This window comes from Syngnathus typhle, linkage group LG21 (genome assembly GCF_033458585.1).
Source record: "Syngnathus typhle isolate RoL2023-S1 ecotype Sweden linkage group LG21, RoL_Styp_1.0, whole genome shotgun sequence".
Taxonomy (NCBI): domain Eukaryota; kingdom Metazoa; phylum Chordata; class Actinopteri; order Syngnathiformes; family Syngnathidae; genus Syngnathus; species Syngnathus typhle.
The window spans coordinates 3,707,126-3,727,852 of record NC_083758.1 but is presented as its reverse complement, the minus strand read 5'-3'; the positions used below and the strand labels follow the sequence as shown (position 1 = coordinate 3,727,852).

Below are 20,727 nucleotides of genomic sequence, written 5' to 3'. Positions count from 1 at the left end.
GTTTTCCACCTTGCTTTTCCTTCCCACCTTGGTCCACCCTTTTTTGGCTGCTCCCCTTTTTGTCCTCCCTTCTTAGTCTATCTATTTAAAAGGACTAACCTTGATTCTTTTTTTTAACTGCCTTCTTCCTTTTCCAGGTGATATAGTGTCAGTTATGGTAAATAAACTTGAATAAATAAATACTCTAATACACGAGGTACAGTAAGTATGAAAGTGAACGAGCTGATAAATTTATGTACGCATGAATCATAATTTGTCTTTTGCATAAAGATAAACATTGCCCTCTAGAGGTTTCAAATGCTCTTGCAATTATTCATTTCAAGAGACGATGTCCTACCTCCAGCAATGGCGGTCTTCTTGCCCACAGTCACAGTGATGGAAGTGGTTGAGATCACAATCCTCCCAGCTGGAATATGAACAGCACGCAATGAGCGAGTGATCAATAGTCATTATATTAGGAACGCAATCCAATCTAATGTACCGATACGAAACAAATCAGCAACTAGAAAGTTGTATTGTGTTGCTTGTGTACCTAATATTGTGGCTTTGCAAATATGCACACATGCAGGTCTTTTTTCATCTTAGGTTTTCATTCAAAAATGTGTCACCGACTAAAATTAATAACTAAAATTTGGGAAACATAAAAAGGATGTCGGGGAATGGTTTGAGGACACCCAAGCGGCAGCATGCCAAGTAACAGTTTTCCTCTACCCTCCTCCTCCCCCTGTACTCCCCCTCCCTCCTCCGATTGCTGTGCCGTCTCCTCCGCGCTCAAGGTAGCGCTATAGTCCGCCTCATAGTCCCTGAATACGTCTAAACACAACAAACGACATGTCGGGACACTTTGGTCGCAAAAAAAACCTCCTGCATCAATGGAGTTGAGTGTTAGTATGATCTGCTCATGACCTTTATGCAGTTTACAACAACTTAGCAAAGCAACGGAAGTTCTACCTCTGGTGTCTTGTCGTGGCATGTAGTACAGAAACTGTCCAGCAGGGTACTCTGCTGCCCTGCGGAACCACAATGGAAAATGGTCCAAAGTGAACATGTTCTCCTTATCGGTGGCTGTCAGGAAGGACCTGGAAGCCAAATGGCGCTGCTCTTACTGACCACCAGAGGGCAACCTTGCACATGTTGTATTACAACTCACATGCCAACTCGCTTTTCGATTCCAGCGTAACGCTGGAATCTCATCAGGCCGGACCGCGTGCCCAGGAAAGCTGTTTCAATGCCGTCATCCATACTATGAATTGAAAAGATAAAAAGGTCAATTCAAATGGATAGTTTTAAAGATGCGCAATTAAGTGATTAGTCACCCGGTTGGGTTGAGCATGAGGGCAGTCCAGTAAGCTTCCATCGGAGCAGTCACCACAGCGTCGAACAGGGTTTGCTGCATCAGCTGCACGTCACCTGGAGAAAAACAAGGATGCAATGTGATTTATTCCCATATTGCATGTGGAACAACAAAATCCACACTCACACTCAAGATCCGGTTCTTTCCCCGTCAGGTATCGAACTACCGCTTGCAACTGGCTCAATTTACGATGCGCTGGGTCGATGTCGGTCTCGCAGTAGGTCCTGCAAAGTCGTGGATGGTGTTGCCACAATGATCACATGATAAAATAAGCACTATCACTCACCATTCGCTAGCGATGGTCAAATCAGGAGCCAGTAAATCATGAAGACCTGGGGAATATTTTTTCGATTTAATTTTTAATGTGAAATTGTGTAAAAACAGAATAAGTACAGAAAAAAAAAAGACAGCCCCTACCTTCTTCAACAGAGACATTCCCAACAAATATATACTGCCCATATCCTCTTGTCAACACTATACCAAGACTGATAAACAGCAAGAAAAATATTCATGAGTGCTAAACAAACAAAAAAATATTTGGACTATTGCATGCAATCAAACCTAAAAGGAGTCTCATTGATGCTGGTGTAGAAGTAATCATTCTTGAGGAACATCACTCGTTTCTGTTGAGAGGCCAACAAAAAAAAACCACTTAAACAAAACGCAATTAACTGTGACATAGTGGCACTGGCGTTGCTGGAGGGGGGGGGGGGGGGGGGGGGGTTCATGGGAGCACTAACCCCCCGCCCCCCCCAATATTGTGAGAAACTGAATTTTCAAAACAAGTTTTTGTGTTTGTAGAAAATTATTTTTGTTTCACAGTCCCTTAAGAAAAAAAAATCTTGGCGCCGCCAATGACTAGTGGCATTTTTGGTAAATTACAGCTTTGTTACACTCACTCCCTTATCCACTGAAGTCCTCACATCCAAGGACAAGGTCCCGGTTTCTCCTTTGACCATGGCCGTCCTGAGCTGGAGCATGATGACAATTATGACATAAACTGATAAGGAGAAGAAAACTTCAGAAATGTTTGAATGTGTGTAGCTCACTTTCTCTTCTGTGTCTTCCCATTCCACCTCGGACAAGTCGACACTGTTATAGTTGGGTTTGGGCTTCAGCTTCTTCCCTTCCTTGTACTGTCAAACGCATCGTTCAGTTGATTAGTTTCAGAAATAACTTAAAGTTTGGTTTGTTGAAAACATTTTTTTACCAGAGGCCGGAGGTCAGGATGAGACAAGATGTAGCCATTGTTTGTGATGAGGTAGGCATAACCGTGGACACCCAGCTAATGAGACAAAACTTATTTTATTTAATTTTGTAAAGAAAAGAAAAAACATGTGTAAAATCTGAGAGGTTTAACCTTGTATCTCGGAGCTAATCTCATCAGTTCTTTCAGGGCCACGTCAGTTCCGACAACTCCAAGCAAAATTCCATGAGACAACTACATGACACGTATAGAAAAGTAGTCATCATCACATTTTTTTTCCCCAATAATGCTAATGAGATGTTGAAATAGAAATCTGAATCTTTACCGTCTCCTTTTTCTTGCTGAAAACAGGCATTGCAACCGAAGTCATCAGAAGCAAACTCTGGGCTTGACTGTTGAATAGCTGTGAAAGTTAAAGACATTAGCTGATACTTGCTAAGAATTGCTAAAATTGGTTGACCTGAGAAAATAAAATGTCAAAGCAGTGTCTTATTTTGTTTTTTTTACTAAGAAGATGAAATCAGTTAAGACTGAACTAAAAACAAGCTAGGTTGATATTCACGAGCTAACAAAAGAATGGGTACTATTAGCCAAAATGCTAGGCTAAGCTAAAATGCTAATTCACATGTTTGATTACCTCTTTAGTGGTGGGTAACTGTTATGAAAAGAAAATCACAAATGTGAGAAACATTGCATTAAACAGTTAATAGCAATGCTAACCTTAAGGTATTTACTGCTTTTGAACTAATTGATATTAATACAGCTCTTAAAAGTATTTTTATTAATTTAAATTTTTTTTTACTAACCCCAAAGATTCATTGAAAAATATCGCTAATGATCCATTACATGTTATTGAAGAGGGACCAGTGGAAATGTGGAAACAAAATCCCAGAAAGATCGGACAATAGTGAAAAGTCCATTATCTAGCATAATTTAGGGGGGGGGGGGGTCAGTGCCCATGCAGCACCTCCTCTAGCGCCGCCAATGCATGGTTATTTGATATGGCAAAAACCTACCACACTGTCCATGTAGGCCTCCGTCCAGATGATGTCATGGTCGTGGTTGATGACCATGGGCCGGCTGAGAACGTGCAGGTACTCCATGACGTTTTCCTGGACGTCAGCTAGCGTCGAAATGTGCGTGTAATAACCTGCGACACACACAAGTATTTACATTCTAGTATCAAATTTTTACATTCAGTCCTGTTTTGTCATCCAATTAAATGTGCTGAATGCGCTAATCGGATGTCGGAAACAATCCCAAAAAGCTGAGCTGTTCAACACAATGACACCAATGGGATACCTTTTTTTTTTTTTTTTTAAGATCCTAGACACAATTGAGAGCTAAACCTAAATTCGAATAGATGCTTTCATGAAGGCGACAGAAGGGAGCACATCTGTTAGCCTGTGCTGGCCCGCTCGAGTGTTTACAGTATAAATGTTCTGATAATCTGCTATTTAATCAGAGATTTTTCATGTACTGCCAGCCGGGAATAAAGTGATTATTTTCCACTGGATAATCCCGTGTCATTTGCGAGAGGGTGGCACAAGTTTTATAATTCACCTCTAGAATTACTCATTTATTTTCCTTACCCTTATTATTGCAGGCAATCCATTTGACATTTTCAGCAAATGTCATTTCCCGTCCTATGAGATAAGTGAATACTCGAACCTGGGATGACAGCAAATCACAGATACAAGTTCAACGATATGATTTTATTTCGTGTGCTCATACGTGCGTCATTACCCGTCGTTCTGGCCAGTTGAACTCTTGAAAAACGTCCTGGAAGTCTTCCATAGCGCCGTCTGTTATCAGCATGATGGCCTGGTTGCACAAGCTGCCCTGGCCCAGTGCTGCAGCCTTGATAACACACGCACGGACATTTTCATCTTCAATTCAGCGTCTCTGTTTTTGCATTCAACGCCAACCTCATTGAGGATCCTGAACGACTCCTTCATGGCATTTTTCACTTTGCCTTCTCCTTTGACGTGGAGCTCGCTGATCAGTAACTTGAAGTGCTGCGCAGGGAACACAAAACATTGTTGTAATGAGTTGTAAAAAAAAAAAATGTCGGAGAAGCGGTGACTGGAGATGCAAAGCATGTTTCTGTGCGACGGTGAAAAGGGCACAGGAGGGATTAGCGTGGCTCTCTGGCACGTTGACTAATTACAACACGGCCACTACAACAGATAATCTGGATTAAACACACTGTAAAACCCAAAATACAAGAGATTTACAAATAACAATGTTTAGTACCTACAATGATGATTCAGATTCTTTTTTAATACTTATTATATTGTTATATTATATTATATTATATTATATTATATTATATTATATTATATTATATTATATTATATTATATTATATTATATTATATTATATTATATTATATTATATTATATTATATTATATTATATTATATTATATTATATTATATTATATTATTTTCCATCTTAATTGTGTGTGTGAAATCATGTCAAAATATGTGCTCCACACGTTACAATGCATCCAGCCAATCACACGTCTGCCTGGCCGGTCATGTGACGTGTTTAAAATTGTCAGCAGCTCCTCGACCTCACCTGATCTCTTATGTTGTGTATGTTGGTGCTAGAAAGTAGGGCATGCATCCAGCGCCTAACACACACACACACACACACACACACACAAATGGTCACTCACACATGGCCGGGCTTTGCGGAATAATAAGAACAGGAGAGCAGATGAGAGGAAACAACAACGTAATGTAGGACAAGTAGAAAACAAAGAGGATCATGCCAGACAGGAACTTGTTCTAACCCTTACCATGAACGCTAAATTCATTAATTACTTTATTCCTTCTTACCTCTCTGTTATCTAGATCGGCTTGGACCAGAATTCCCTTGAAGCAGGGTTCCAAGTATCGAACGTAGTCGCTATACTGTGGTAGAAACGACGATTAAAATCGTACAAACCGTATTTTACGGAAAAAAATAAAATCTTACAGCTATGATGTTGACAAAATCATTCTCTCCCAGTGTGTCCAATAATGTGTTGATGGTGTGCTTAGCTATAGTGAGCCTGAGTCCCTTCATGCTGCCGCTCACATCCACCACAATGACCACATCTTTCGGGGAAGTGGCCGCCTGGATATACCTGAAAAACAATCAGGATGCCAAACACGTATTAAAAAAATAATAAGCGCAGAAATGCAAACATGCAGACAAAGTTCATCCACTCATTTCCGCTCCTTATCTCTTTATTGTCATCCGGTTTAATTACAAGGTCATGTACATGAAGGAGATTAGTCCCCCGGGGCAGCTGCTACTTTCCAGATCCATAATCTGTTTGTTTGATTTACGACTTCCTGAAGGTTCAATCCGAGGAACCGGACGACGTAGACAGTGTTTCACCTCGACTAAATCAGCTTTCCAGATAATGGATTTGTTGATAAAATATTTTTGGTCTTCTATCATTAAGAACATTTTTTATTATTGTGGTTAGGGGTGTTTTTTTTTTTTAATGCAACTTGAAACTAATTAAATGGGCTTATCCTACTACTTATATAAAATACACCCAATTTTTGTTTTAAATATTTCTTTTTCATGTTGGTGGCAGTAATCGAATCATTTTCTTTTCAAATGATGAGCAAATGAATTGAAATGTGAAACAACTTGACAAGTCTAGCATACATTTAGCTGTAGTAGCGCTGTAGCAACCTAGTCATTGCTAACTGCTAACTAGCAGCCTACCAATGACCTGCGGAAACCATCTCAATAGGAAGATCACCTCACCAGTTTCTGTTTCTGCAATCGAAAGTGACCACCCCATTCTCGTCCGGGATCCACTGGATCCCTGGAGATCGAAAAAAGGGCAAAGGTGTCACCAAACTCCAGGAAACTTGCTACTAGGTCAGACAATGGCCGCAAATGTGCGGTACCCGGGTAGAGCCTGAAGAAGCCTGAGGAGCTTCCAAAGTACTGCCAAGTGAGGGTGGGATCCTTCTGGAAGTTGTCTATGAATACGTCATTGAGAGCCTCGGACATGTACGCGCCGTTTAAAATATCTGTATCTGGAATAATAAAAGATAGTGACCCTCTGGATTTGTGTCATTTTTGCATTCAGGCTCACATGTACCTCTGTTGTAGACATTAGTGGGCACTTGAATGTTACTTTGCTGCGTGTTGACTGGCAGTTTGGTGAAGTGTTCGTTCTTTTCCAGCGGGAATTCTCCTCCCAGGGGCAGCGGGTTGCCGTCCTCGTCCGCTATGTTGATCAGCATGGAGTTGTAGTATTCAAACTGGGGGGGGGGGGGGGGGGGGGGTCGGGGGGGGGGGTTGGGGCGCGGCGGAACCAGGGAACCAACAACCAGGTCATAAGGAAGTATCACCGTATTTTTCAGACTATAAAGTGCACTTAAATAAAATACAGTTTACAATAGAATGATAATCAGGTCCATTTTAACAAATTAATGAATTCATAAATTCATCAGTTACTTACTTCAAGCGTGTCATTGTACTCGTGGTAAAGATCAGCCTCCTCGGCTGCTTCTGCTAACCGCTGTAGTAAATTAAGAAAATTAAATTAAATAATAAATAATAAATAATTAAATAATAATTTAATAAAAGTAAATTATTTCACTTAAATATTTCTTTTAAAAGCACATTATGATGTTTGGTGTATTTGACTTGTCAATACCTTAACAGATTTCATTTTCCTCCCAAGCATCTTCTCCATCTCCTCCGCAAACTTTTGGACCAGCTCCCCTCCGTCCACCTCCTCAATCTTCAACACGCCCTCCACGTCTTTATATTTCTTTCAACACACAGATTACAAACAATAAATAGACGGAAAACAGGATGAGATGAGTCGAGAGTGGCTGGCAGATGGCGAGCGCCTGGCCTGCCAGGGCTTCTAACCAGAGCCTAATTACGTACTAACGCACATGTGGACCTCCTAAACGCAAACAAAGTGATGATTTTCTCGACCTCTGGAGTAAATTGGTACCAAAAAAAAGTAGGTTGTTCTGTTGTCTTACTTTTTGTAGCAGTTCAGCTCCAGAGTATTTGGTGGAGAGGGATGCCATCTCTTTCCCGAATGACTCCGCCCACTTCTGCACGCTGAACATAAAATATAAACACAATTTGAATGTATTATTTGATTTGAAAAGACACAGCATTAAAGGTCATGGCCTCTCGTGTGTGAGCTCACGCTTCACTGACAGATTAAAAGAGATTACCGTCAAAGGTGACAGTCAACAGTCAGGTTGCCAAGTTATTTACTACTCAATCATGTTTTTTTACGGGGGGTAATTCTGGTTTACAAATCCCGCGCGCGCGATGACCAGACAGGATGCAACAGATGGTTGGGCCAATGGGGAGTCTCTCCCGCACGCTCATTTTGTTCTAAAAATAAGATTCATTCATGCACATGGATTCATCTGAAATGAGTAGACCAGTTGAAGTCAATAAAGAGAGCCCGAGTTGATTTTAGACTTAATAATTTTTTTTTTAAAAAGGTGAGTTGGAGTCACCCCGTTGAACTGCAAGAGGACTCTACTTACGTCTCCGGTGATATCTTCATCTGGCCATCCACTGCCAGCCACAGCAAGCTGCACAGGATCATCCACGGGAGCATCGTCAGCTTCGTTCGCCGCGGTCCATTTCTCTGCCACTGTACACCATCCCCCGCGTTTGCGTCCATTTCTTGTGGATTTCCAGCCAGATGACAACTATTTATTCACACTAGGGTTAACTTCTTCTTAGCATAAACGAGTGAAGAAATGCTAAAGTTGTCAATGGACCTTGTTTGACAAGTCTCAAAACAACCAGGATCCGAAACATCAGTTGAGCTCAAGTCCGGAGAGCCACAACAGGCACAAAAGGATCCACGGTGTGACACGGAGAGGACCGCCAGAGGTCCCAAACCTGGACGGGAGCAGCTGAAGAGCCATCCATCACATCACCGCTCCAAATGAATGTTCAAATGAACAAAAAGAAAATTCGGTAATACACTCGGTGAGGTCACATCCGACCACGAGCAGTCGCCCATCTTTCCAGAATTTCTGTGCTCACATCTGGAGAGGTAAAAATAAATAAATAAAATCACTGAGCAGAGAGATGAAACCGGTCCGGAATGGAGTCTAGGATGGATGGACTGTTGGGAGTTCCTCACTCACTTGCGCCTCACGACCAATGGATACGATAATCCAGGCAGGATTAAATCCCTCTCCCCCCCTCCATCCATCCTTCTTTTTCTTCACCCCGTGTAACTCGTAACACCATTTCTCGGAACTACTGCCTTCCCTCGCTCACTTCCATTTCATTCCCTAACTTGGTGTTTGCCTGTTTAAAATGAAAACAGAGAAAATGTTGACATTTTAAATTTCATTGCTGCTATGGATGAGTCCAGAGTTGTGAGGGAGGCATCATGTACGACTCTGAGGTTTGATACTGTACAACTTTAAACGAACAGCGACACTTAATGGATTTATCCAGTACTACAACATGAATCTCACGCACACACTCAAACAAGATTGATCAGTGTCAAACTGGTTTGACGACTTTGAGATGGATTAACGCATGAATACGTCGTGTTAAAACATTTTCATTTCATTTTTTTGTACTGGTGCGTTTGACTGAGGTGCCTGACTGGTTCGTTGTTAAGGTTGTTGTTTTTTTGAAGGAAAACAGTGCATTCATTCCAAACAAAGCAAGTAGAGTTTGCATTTGAGGTGCATCATGAATTCATTTTAGAATAGAGTACTGTATTGTGAGATACGTGTCCAACATCTGCATTAATGTAGCAGAAAGAGCAGAGGTTGGATTAACAACATTAAAGAGTGTGTGTGCGCCCACACACACGCGCGGAAACATACACACGAGTAGTGTTGAACAGCTGTGGAGTATTCCTCCTCCCCCACTGACCGACCCAAATCTCTCATGATGGAGATGAACTCTTCCGACGTTTATAAAGACAAAAAGATTTTGCAATCATATTAATAACCCCAACCAAAACGTATAAACACAGTTCTCTACGGAATGAAGATTTAATGAATTAATGATCCTCACGTAATGAAATTTTACAATAAAGCATATAAATGCTCTATTGCTACAAGGTTGACTTTTTATTTGGACATTTCAAAAAGCAGCGGCTTGGTGGCGCACTGGTTAGCACGTCCAATTCAACCCGTTCCAACTTTGCTTACCTTATTCGCGTGTCAGCCATCTTAGCGTGAGCCAGAAGTGCCCCGAACAAAGCGTAAGTGCCCTAAACGGAATTGGAAGGGCCCCGGAGAAACCGGAAATCACTTAAACCGGAAGTGCCTTCAATTGAACGAGTGCCCACGCCCCCAAAGAAAAGAAACCCCACAAGTGTCCTAAACTAAAAACTCCATTCATACTCTATGTGGCATCTGCTCCAACTGCACATTTTTCCAATCCAGCTCGTTTCCAATTCGTTACTAACCTGTAGTCTTCGTTTTGCTCCAATATTTGGGGGTGCGACGTTCACTCCCATTCATTCTCTAGGCCTGACATTCAACATCGGCATCCGTTTCAACTTTGCTGTCATTCGTAGCATTCCCCAAGAACCTATTGCGCTTCTATGCCCTCACACGCAATTTGTACAGCAACTGTACGCCGGCCGATTGGCCAAATGTGAACCCAAATTGTGCGCTGACTGGTCAAACGTTAGCCGATGCCTTCAAAGGTTCTCCTGCACACGCACGCCTGCTACAGACAAAAGAAACCAGAGTCGGGTGCAATTTCATCGCTTTTATTGAACCGAAATAACAACTTAAGACAATTCTACATACACGAGCTGCTGGCGGCCCAATCCTCTTCCCTCCACACTCGCGCGTCTTTTCCTGCCCTCACCTCACACTTCCCATCATGCGCCATGACAAACTCTCTCAGGTGCCAGCAGTACACATGGATGATCATTTTTACTACAAGATAGCTTACTCTATGAATAACTGATGAGAGTGAGTGAATCAAACGCTGAATCAGACGGCGTGTTTGTGAGCATGCGGTGCCCATCATTTCAACTCATGTAAGAACAAAAGAGCTTAATCAATAAATGAGTCATTCAAATAAGTCAACTGTGCTACGACCGCCTAGAATTCCAAATAAGAACAAAAGATAGCTTACTCGATTCTCTGAACAAATGATTAAATAGGTTGAATAATCAACAGATCGACAACAAATCAAGTGTTTGCGAGCGCGCCTATCATTTCAAATCGCGTAGAGAGAGCTTACTATTAATGATTCAATCGATTGAATAAATGTTCAACTAAACAAACAGCTGTTCACTCCAAATAAGAACAAAAGATAGCTTACTGAATCGATTGGGGGGGGAAAAACCCCCAAGGAATAATCAACAGCTCCGATAAATAGTGTTTGCGAACGCGCGTATAGTTTCAAATCACGTAGGAACAAAATGTAGCTTTACTTTTGGTAGACGATTCAACCGATTGAATCAACCAATGAAGAATCGACCGATCGAATCGTGTTACGAGCGTGAGCGCTCCTATCGTTTCAAATAAGAACAAGAGCGAAGCATGCTCTGTTTCAATGGATTGAATAAATGAATAGTGGAGCGATCCAATAAACAAACAGTGTTACGAGCGCGCGTCTAATTCCATATGGAGTAACAAAAGAGATATGATAAATGATAAATGAATAATCAAAGGAAAAAAGATAAATAATGAATAATAAATAAATGAAGAAATAATCATGATAATATATAAATGGTGAATGATGAAATGATCGCCATCATCATGCGCAGTCAACATGGGAAGAACAGATCAAAGAATTCATAATTCTTCGAGACTGGTAAACAAAAGGTACCTTACTATTACTAAATGATGGACTCGATCAAATCATTCAACAGTGTTACGCCAAGAATTGAGCGAGACAATACCGACACGGATAATAGCTTACTCTCAATAAATTGTAAATAGGTCAAATCGACAACTGAAAACAAACTCCTCGTTAATCATACAAAGATGGCTACCAAAAGGTATTAATAATACATGCCTAATTGGATCAAAGAAATGGACCTATGTTATGCACTAGAGGCTAGTTCTGCTTCATTCTCCGAATGCTGACCGCTTACTTTTTCGACACTGATGATGCGTTTGCAATCCAAAACATTCGCAAAACTAAGTCATCGTCACACGTCCACCATTTGGATTGTGTGGCGGATTCAATGATTCTGATGATTCAAATGCTCGAGTGAACTAAACGGAACAAGGAACAAACAATAAAAAAGAAAAAAAAAGCTTTGCCTGCCGCTCCACTCTGGGCGCTCGCTCCTCCCGCTCCAAAAAGGCAAAGGTGGCGGCGGCGGCGGCAGTCAAGCCCCCCGCCCGCACTTCCATTCGACTGAGGAAAAGCAGACAGCCGCCGGTTGGCAATCGCAAAGGAGGAGGAACAACAAAGGAGCAAGGTGCGGCCGGCGACTCACCCGGCAGCCGCCGTGTCTAAAGCATCCAGCAGAGCTGAAGGAGGCTGGTCATCACCACCAGAGCGACGGAGCAGGACGCGGCCCGGGCTGCGGCATTCCCCTTCTTATCTAGAGCAAAGGTGACGACAATCATTGGCCTGGGCGAGGCAGGGCGGGCAGTGACATGGAAGTACTCACCTTCTTCTTCGTTATTGTTGATGATGGAGGTGGAGGAGTTTGTGCCTTTTTGTTGTTTCTCGCAGTCGACAGCCGCTGTTGAAAACAGGGAGTGACACATTCGCAAACAGGGCTGACGTCAACCCAAGAAATGGCGGCGTACTCACCGCTAACGGCGAGAGGAAACTCGTTGCTATCGACCGGTTGACCGCCAAGGTAGCTTTCGGCGCGGCAAGTGTATTTACCGGCGTCCTTCGGTTTAGCCCCGTTGATGGTCACCTCCTTGCCCATGACGTTAGCAGTTTGGGGAGAAGTGTTCTTCTTCCAAGTGACTTCTTTGGCATCACCTGTGACCATGCACTTTAAGATGACCTTGCCGCCTGCACACACAGAACCTTCGCCCTCGATTTTGACAGTGGTGATGGGATCTGTTGGGGAGAAGAAGTGAGGCGGCAAAGTTTTTGAGCAAGGGTGCATCGGCTGAATTCCTTTCGTGGCAACAATCCCGCGGCGTGAGAGCTACCTTGGACGGAGACTGTAAATGTTTTAGTCGTTGTACTGTACTTGGCCTCGTAGGTCCCCGCGTTGTCTGCATTCAAGTTGAAGAGGCCCATCTCTTTCTTGTTATTCTCAGTCAAGTTGATGTCAGCGACCGGTGTATCTTCAGGTGTCTTCTTATGAGTCCACTTTACATCAGTGCTGGAATCCGCTCCGGAGTCCATCTCGATGGAGCTCCCCTTCACAACTTTGCATTCTTCGTTTTTGGGGCAGGGGACTGAAAAACCCCAAAAGAGTGTTACATTCACCTCAGTGGTCAAGTCCGAGTGCAGCAGCCGGTGGGCCCCGCCGAGGGCACGCGCTACACGATTTTGCTCTGCGCTCCGACAAATGTAGCACGACGGCGGCGGCGCCCGCCATCCTCTCGGCAAAGGATTTGAGCCGAGGGTAAGAAAAGAAGTTGCCCCGATTTCCTCTGAGAGCAACGTTTGCTTTTCTCCCAGATGGCAAAGTGGCACATTTGAATTTCATTCCAAATTTGAATCGTTTAAGCCGCCCGCTTTGCCACGTGGTGTCTTTCACAAAACGCAACGGTCGCTCAGCGATACCAGCCCATTGTCGTGCAACTTACCGGCTCCGACGAGGATTAAGAAGTTCACGGTGGTGGGGGTGCCTGTACCGTAGGTGGCAGTGTACTTGCCGCTGTCTGCAGCGCTCAGGTTCTCCAATGTCAGGACTTTTTTGGTGTTGGCAGGGTCATAGTCAACGTTACGTGGGAGGTTTGTGGTCTTTCCATCAAAAGTCCATTCGACAGACTCACTGGAGGCACCTGAGTCCAGTTTAAGATTGTCGCCAACATTGCAGAATTTCACACGGGCAGCCGTGCCGTCGCAGACTGGACAAGCAAGGAACAAAAGAATAATATGAGCGAGAGATTTTACAATGGATAGTTTGCTTTTTGCACTCATCGCCGTGGCAGAGCATTCCTTTCAAACAATTCTCCCGGCTCCTAACTAGCTAGCGGGCGTACGCCATTAATGGACACAAACGAGGCATCAGACGGGAAGTACAAACAGACAATCACGACGACGATCTTTTGCACAGGCTGGCTATGATTCAGTCGAAATGACGGAGAGAGGGACCTGATTTTGTTTTGGAGGCTTACGAATTGCAATCTATCAATAGACCATAGCAAACGGCAGGAGGGTTAGTTAGGGTGTCGCTCTAACAAAAGAGAAAGAGAAAAAGAAAGAGAGAGAGAAAGAAAAAGAGAAAGAAAACGTTGACTTCATCCAAACAAGAACACCTGAAGCTGAAAGCAAATACAAGCTATACAAAAATGAAACGGACATCCTTTATTCGTTGCTTTATTTCAAAGGCGGAAAAAAAAAAAGAGAGACTACTCCTGCACACCAATGAAAAGAGAAAAAGAAAACAAATAGAATAAAAAAAAGAATCATGTGTGGTTTGCCTGTTTAAAACCAATTCACTTCAAAGTTACCAGCGACCTTAACTCAGGAGCACAAGATAGAAAACGACAAAGACTGGCTCAAACTGGTGAAGAAAAGTCCATGGAAAGAAAGAACTCCTCAGATGGCGACTGCATCGTACACTCTCTCTCTCGTTGGCGACATGAAAACCATTAAGGCTGCTTGCACTCGAGTGAGTCGACACCAAATTGACGTTGATCGCATTCGCAATGTGCCATTGGTGTGAAATTGACAAAGTGTCGTGAGGAAGCTTTTACCCGCTGACTCGGCCATCCTGGTTAGGGAGAGCAGTAGAAAGCACACAAGTGCGGGGCGCAGACTCATGATGAGCAGTTCGCGGCGGCCGCGGCAACTTTGGTGGACCATCCTCGGGCGCCTTGGGTGATCAACAACTTGGGCTGCGATGCGAGACTCTCAGACAGCGAGCGAGGCAGACAGGCAGGCAGGCAGACTGGAAGACTGGCAGACAGGAACGGCGGCTCCAACTCGACAAGTGCGACTGACCCACGGACGCAACTAAAGTCCTAGCCCGCACCGCGCGTGACGTCACTCTGCTTTGACACGTTCAGCCTTCGTCGTCTCAAAGCTTCTGCCCAAGTTGAAGGCTTGCTTGCAAGTTGCCAACCAATCAACTTGATTTCCCTCAGCATGCAGTCAAAGAGAAAGGAGCAAAGGAATAGGTCAAATGTACAACATGACGTTTGGCGCTTGCTTGAATCGACGCCGTTTCGGTTCTATGTGGAATGGAAAAGTGACCGAGCTGTGTGTCTGTGCTCTGATGGAGCAACTGTGTTCGTAGAAATAAATGAGAGTATTTATTGACACATTGCTGTTGCGCCCTCTTCAGTTGAATTGCTAAATGAGAGGATTGATTGACACATTGCTGTTGCGCCCTCTTCAGTTGAATCGCTGCCCACGACAAGACACGACACGACACGACACGTCACGGAAAGGCAAGCAGCTTTGAAGTCACGAAGCATTTGCAATGGAACATTTGACTCTCAAGTCATCATAAAGACAGAACGTTCTGTTCCCTCCGTATCCGCGTTGAGCAACCTTCTCCAGACCTTTCACGCCACAGTCGCTTTGCAGGACAAAGGCAAAGCTGACCCGGCCGAACGACCTGACCTCGAGGTGCAGTTCTCCATGGCAAAGTTGCTTCAAACCAACATGTCACACCCAGTTGGTTCTTTATTGGCAAGGTTGTCTTTTCTCGGCCATTGGGTTTACACGACAGGTGTCAAACTCAAGGCCCGGCAGACACGGCCCGCCGCATCATTTGATGTGGCCCGCGAAGACAAATTGTCCATCAAATTGGTGTCATTACTAGAATTGCAAATTGTCTTCACTTTTAATAATATCTTCTTTTTTTTCTTCTTCTAAATATTTGAGTCTGATTTGAAGACGAGTTTTTTGTCAGTCTGTTTCGGAGCTTTTACTGGATATAATATGAGGTGCTCGTACATTGATTTGGGTTGACACACAGTCATAATGGCCCTCCGAAAGAAGCTGTGACTACCATGCGGCCCGCGAAAAAAACCACTTTGACACCACTGGTTTACACGTTGAGGTCAAAAGACGTCCGTCCGTCCTGCTCGCAGAAAGAAGTGGGGGTGCATTACAAGATGTCTCCACTAGAGAGCACCCCAACCCTCCGTATTTTTGCTCACTTGACTGACTCATTGTTGGTCATCATTCATTCTCGCCGCCGGTTTACACGTTTAGGTCAAAAGACGTCCGTCCGTCCGTCCGTCCTGCTCGCAGAAAGAAGTGGGGTGCGTTACAAGATGTCTCCGCTAGAGAGCACCCCAACCCTCCGTATTTTTGCTCACTTGACTGACTTATTGTTGGTCATCATTCATTCTCGCCGCCAAGGCAACAAACAGTTGAACAAGCAGCAAATCAACACGGCGCATGCGAGAGAGGATTTGTTTTGGTTGGTTTTGTTTTGTTATGTTTTTTGCTTTTTCAACATCATTCAGCGGTAAAGGTTTCAATCACCGGAAACATTTCAACAAACCCAAGCGACTGATGCCAATTCACTTCAAATTCAAACAAGAAAACATCGGAAAGTATCTTGAAATATAGCAACTGATCATGAAGAAGAGAAAAGGCCCAAAATTGGACTCACACTTGGATCATGGTTATTTCCCAAATGAATCCTTTCCAGTTGGAATGCTCACTGTTTTCTGGGCCACCGTCACAAGGAAGCAAATCATCATCGACAATGACTGTGGTCAAAGTTGTGCCATGTTTGAAATAGAAAGCCGTACGTACGTTCGCCAAATAATCGTGTCAAGTCACGAGTGGGGTCAGGGGAAGGAAGCCGTTATCCAAAACATCAGTTGAGCTCAAGTCCGGACAACCACGAGACAGCCCCCAAAAGAAGCCGCGCTGTGGCACGGAGAGGACCGCCAGAGGTCCCAAACCTGGACAGGAGCAGCATAAGAGCCATCCATCACGTCACAATCTCTCGGGACCTGAATGGGCCAGCCACATAGACTCTGTAAGGAAGAAGGCCCAGCAGAGGCTGTACTTCCTGAGACAGCTCGAAAAGTTCAACCTGCCGCCAGAGCTTCCGAAGACCTTCAACACCGCCATCATCCAGTCTGTCCTCTCACTGTCTGGTTTGGATCGGCCTCCAAACAAGACAAGCACAGACTGCGACGGACTGCAGAAAAGATCATTGGAATCAACCTCCCATCCATCCAAGACTTGTACCTGTCCAGGACCAGGAAACGTGCAAGGAACATCTCTACAGACCCTTCTCACCCAGGTTGCAGTCTGTTTGAACTACTCCCCTCTGGACAGCCTTATAGAGCTCTGTAGGCCAAAACCAGCAGACACAGAGACAGCTTCTTCCCCCAGGCTGTCGCTCTGATGAACTCATACCACTCCTGACATCCTGCTCTCCACACCTTTTTTGAATTGTCTACACTGTTTGTACATCCATTGCAGCCTGGTCATCCTGGAAGAGCTAGGGACCCTCCCATCTGTGGTCTCTTCTCAAGGTTTCTTCTCATTTCCCCTCGCTGGAGTTTGGAGTTTTTCCTTGCCCTCTTGGGAGTTTAAAATCAGGGGATGTTTGAGAATATTTGCCTGTGTGTTGTTACAAAGTCAAATTCCTTGTTTGGCACGCTCAGACATGGCGAATAAAAACTCTTGAATCTCCAAAACAAATGTCTGGGATGGACGGACTGTTGGGACATCCTCACTCGTTTGCTCCTCACGACCAAGTGATACGATCACATCCAGGAGGGATGAAATCCCCCCCCCCCCCCCCCCCAAAAGTGGAGTACAGTTCAGTATTGATTTAATGAATTAATGGTCCTTACGTAATGGAAATTGACAATATTTATGGATCATAAAAAAGCTATATCAGCGCTGAACAAGCTTGATTTTTGATTTTTATATTTCAAAAAGCGTCTTACATTCTAGTGATAGTTTGCCGGTTTGCGGAGTTGTCATGTGACTCAGTGACGTTCAGGTGACGTCACCGATCCGCTCTATAGCCCAATGCCTTTCAGGCTTATTGACTTCCCCCTTCACGCGACTCAAATCAAGACTTTACCGTTGAGCGACATCTTTGACGGTATTTCCTGTTTTACCTTAAAAAAAAACCTCGTTAAACCTTGGCAATTTGCACTATAAACTCAGCAATCTGCACTTTAGATCGTAGTCGTACGGTTGTTTGGCTAACATGTTAGCTCGCTAACTGTTGCGTTCACAGTTCAGGTAAATTGTACGACACCTGCGTTTCTGTCGTGATCTATCGAAAGGAATGCTGCTTGAGCTCATTCCTGAATTTCGGAAGGCTTGTGCTACAAGCTGCAAATGTCGTATTTTTTTTCAAATAAAACGTTTGATTTGGTAATGCACCACGCGAATATATATATATATTTCTATTTATAAACTTCACATTAATTAAGACGATGCATCCGGCACGGAATGACCCCATGTGATTGAGCTTATAAATAAACTCAAATTGTTTTGTTTATTGCAGTGTGGCAGGTCTTCGCGTTTGCTTTTATTGTGGCTTTATTAAGACAGAATACAGGCTACGCTATACACACATTTATTTTGGTTCTCAACCACAGGCCTCCATTGTTGTCGCAGGGTCTGCGGGAGACACACAAATATACACGGGCTAGTGAACGCACCAGCAGCAAAAGAGGATGCCCCGCATCAAATTGAATGGACCTTCTATCCTCTCGGTCAATGTTGGAAAACATTTAAAACATCTTTACGTCCAATTATCCTTGAAGTAAACATTGACATGGATTGGCATGCACATCCCGCTGTCCTAACATCCTGCTTAGCTTTCACTTTCATTCGTTTGAATACGCTGCACTTCACGATGATTAATTCTCGCATGCAAACTACTCAACCTTCCCCTGCAGTTTAATAGGTGGAAAACTTTTAAACTATCTTGAAGTTGATCAAAGAGACAGTGTAAAAAAAAAAAAGTGATTTTGTGCTCTTGTCAGATGTGGAGGTGAGCCCATGGAAAATCCATCATCTTCAGAGAGAGGAGCCCCGGAGAAGGGAGAAGGCTCACAGGAGGTAAGAAGAAACCAACCACAATGTCAAGCACGAGGACACTGTTCTTTATCTTCATTGGCAGGATCGTGTCCGCCTGAGAGGGGCCGAGGGCGGAGGGGTGGGTCCTCATCCCGCAGCTTCGAGGGGGAGCAGCTCGTCTCGGAAAAGTTTCCGGCTGGACTACCGCCTGGAGGTCATCAATAGTTCACATTGCCAAAAGCACCCAGCAAATAAAATAAATGGATTCTCTTTTGTGATAGGAGGAGGTGACAAGTTCCTGTCGAGACAAACATGGCCGCTTTACTAACCCGTGGTCTACCTGGCGGTTCCCCTCCTACACCATGCTGTTCCGCTTCTTGTTGCTCGACCAGGACCACAGCAACGTCCCGACTAACAAAGAGGTACGGGATGCCGAGGAAGCACTTCATGTTGGAGATAAAAAAAATAAAAAAAAATCCTTCCTAGTTGCATCTATTTTCCCAGGCCCTTGACAGTGAGCTGCCAGTATTGGAGCCGTATTTTGTCTGCAACCCGGACCTCTCTCCGTACGGTCCGGGACTCAGGGTCACTTGGCTCGGGCATGCCTCGGTTCTGGTGGAAATGGATGGGTTGAACATTCTGACGGATCCCATTTTCAGCCAGAGGGCGTCACCGTTCCAGTTTGTGGGTCCAAAACGATACAGAGGGCCTCCGTGTAGCGTGCAACAGGTGTGTCATCTTGGAAAAGTTAAGCCCAAAATGCCGCAGTGAGTTTCTTTTCAACTGGGCTTGATTCTGCAGTTGCCCCGGATTGACGCTGTGGTCATCAGTCATTCCCACTACGATCACCTAGATGCCGGAACGGTGGCCAGCCTCAACGCGCGCTTCGGGGCAGAGTTACGCTGGTATGTGCGCTGTGTGTATTTTTGATTCTTTTTTTAAACCGTACCAAATTTGGTCACGTCTCGCAGGTTCGTGCCCTTGGGCTTGATGGACTGGCTGACCAAGGCGGGCTGCGAGAATGTGATCGAGCTGGACTGGTGGGAGGAGAACTGCGTCCCAAGTCACGACGACGTTATCTTTGTGTGCACGCCGGCTCAACACTGGAGCAAACGCACCGCAGTGGACAACAACAAGGTGCTCCTCCGACCCCCCCCCCCCCCCCCCCCTTACTTCTTTTGACTTGACATGACCATCCTCCATTTTCAGTCATTATGGTCCAGCTGGACTGTTCTAGGTCCAGACCACCGCTTCTTCTTCGCCGGCGATACTGGCTACTGCTCAGTCTTTAGGGAGATAGGGCGACGTTTTGGACCTTTTGACCTGGCGGCGATCCCCATAGGAGCGTACCTGCCGAGGTCATCCCATTTCTTTTCTCACCTCAAGCGTGTTCCGACTTGTTAAATCCGCATGTACCTTTGCAGGGATGTAATGAAAGGCCAGCACGTTGACCCAAAGGAGGCGGTTCAGATCCATATGGACCTTGGAGCCAAACACTCGCTGGCTATCCACTGGGGAACTTTTGCTCTGGCTTACGAGGTAATCTAAAATGGTGTTGAAGCATCATTACCAAGCAAAAGGTTCTTTGAAACAAACCTGTTCTGAAGCTACTTGTGTCCACTCAGCCCTATTTGGATCCGCCGCGCCTTCTCCAGGAATCTCTGAAGGAGAACTCCCTGGAACCGGAATCCTTCTTCACCTTGAAGCACGGAGAGTCTCGTCTCCTGACATCGCGCGGCCGAGACGTTTTCAGTTGATCCCCGACTGGCATTTAGCAGTATCGAAAATAGCAAAAGCATCTTTCTGTATGAAGAAAATATATTGTTGTAGCCTGGAAATGACTTCCTATGAAAAGCTCAGCTGGGTTCAGCATGAATGTTCTTGTCACTCCTGCTTTTTCCACTTTCTCCCATCTTAGAATGAACGAGGGTGTGACATTAATATTTACAATTTTAGTATGTGATTGTACTTAGACTTGAATGTTATTTTTATGCTTTAGAGGCGGATGTAAAATAAAACTGCTTTAACGGTTCCCCGGTTGAGTCCGTCGTCTG

The 20,727-nt window shown here is 44.4% G+C and overlaps 3 protein-coding genes across 9 annotated transcripts in view; 1 reads left to right on the top strand and 2 right to left on the bottom strand.

Annotated features, from left to right (window-relative positions):
* The window catches only part of cacna2d4a (calcium channel, voltage-dependent, alpha 2/delta subunit 4a), a 34,389-nt gene extending 25,788 nt beyond the window's left edge, over positions 1–8,601 (bottom strand). The window contains exons 1-26 of the mRNA XM_061269091.1: positions 8,104–8,601; positions 7,579–7,660; positions 7,239–7,355; positions 7,041–7,100; positions 6,678–6,840; positions 6,481–6,612; positions 6,335–6,395; positions 5,546–5,696; positions 5,407–5,481; positions 4,490–4,579; positions 4,308–4,421; positions 4,154–4,232; positions 3,578–3,711; positions 2,887–2,964; positions 2,715–2,795; positions 2,565–2,639; positions 2,404–2,490; positions 2,254–2,325; positions 1,916–1,977; positions 1,772–1,839; positions 1,641–1,686; positions 1,481–1,578; positions 1,317–1,410; positions 1,151–1,243; positions 952–1,079; positions 338–406 (exon numbers count right to left, since the gene is read on the bottom strand). Coding sequence (XP_061125075.1) covers positions 338–406; positions 952–1,079; positions 1,151–1,243; positions 1,317–1,410; positions 1,481–1,578; positions 1,641–1,686; positions 1,772–1,839; positions 1,916–1,977; positions 2,254–2,325; positions 2,404–2,490; positions 2,565–2,639; positions 2,715–2,795; positions 2,887–2,964; positions 3,578–3,711; positions 4,154–4,232; positions 4,308–4,421; positions 4,490–4,579; positions 5,407–5,481; positions 5,546–5,696; positions 6,335–6,395; positions 6,481–6,612; positions 6,678–6,840; positions 7,041–7,100; positions 7,239–7,355; positions 7,579–7,660; positions 8,104–8,243 — 2,449 coding nt within the window. The 5' untranslated portion in view covers positions 8,244–8,601. The remainder of the gene's footprint in view (positions 1–337; positions 407–951; positions 1,080–1,150; positions 1,244–1,316; positions 1,411–1,480; positions 1,579–1,640; positions 1,687–1,771; positions 1,840–1,915; positions 1,978–2,253; positions 2,326–2,403; positions 2,491–2,564; positions 2,640–2,714; positions 2,796–2,886; positions 2,965–3,577; positions 3,712–4,153; positions 4,233–4,307; positions 4,422–4,489; positions 4,580–5,406; positions 5,482–5,545; positions 5,697–6,334; positions 6,396–6,480; positions 6,613–6,677; positions 6,841–7,040; positions 7,101–7,238; positions 7,356–7,578; positions 7,661–8,103) is intronic.
* A 1,699-nt stretch (positions 8,602–10,300) lies between these two features.
* Positions 10,301–15,007, bottom strand: LOC133145656 (basement membrane-specific heparan sulfate proteoglycan core protein-like). The gene is made up of 7 exons (XM_061269301.1): positions 14,410–15,007; positions 13,294–13,557; positions 12,688–12,939; positions 12,332–12,592; positions 12,186–12,260; positions 12,009–12,116; positions 10,301–11,926 (listed from the first exon to the last, which is right to left on the bottom strand). The coding sequence occupies exons 1-6, from the start codon at positions 14,516–14,518 to the stop codon at positions 12,025–12,027; spliced, it is 1,053 nt and encodes a 350-aa protein (XP_061125285.1). The 5' UTR covers positions 14,519–15,007; the 3' UTR covers positions 10,301–11,926; positions 12,009–12,024.
* Positions 15,008–17,619: 2,612 nt separating this feature from the next.
* On the top strand, positions 17,620–20,705 carry napepld (N-acyl phosphatidylethanolamine phospholipase D). Of its 7 annotated transcripts, none has more exons than XM_061269114.1 (11): positions 17,640–17,744; positions 18,269–18,372; positions 18,640–18,715; positions 18,777–18,887; positions 18,955–19,095; positions 19,160–19,402; positions 19,475–19,578; positions 19,645–19,810; positions 19,883–20,031; positions 20,098–20,212; positions 20,299–20,705. In XM_061269114.1, the coding sequence occupies exons 2-11, from the start codon at positions 18,347–18,349 to the stop codon at positions 20,428–20,430; spliced, it is 1,263 nt and encodes a 420-aa protein (XP_061125098.1). In that variant the 5' UTR covers positions 17,640–17,744; positions 18,269–18,346; the 3' UTR covers positions 20,431–20,705. The 7 variants fall into 7 exon arrangements, with proteins under 7 accessions (XP_061125099.1, XP_061125098.1, XP_061125095.1 ...); XM_061269111.1 differs by having other exon boundaries at positions 18,269–18,416; XM_061269113.1 differs by having other exon boundaries at positions 18,250–18,372.
* The last annotated feature ends 22 nt before the right edge of the window (positions 20,706–20,727 follow it).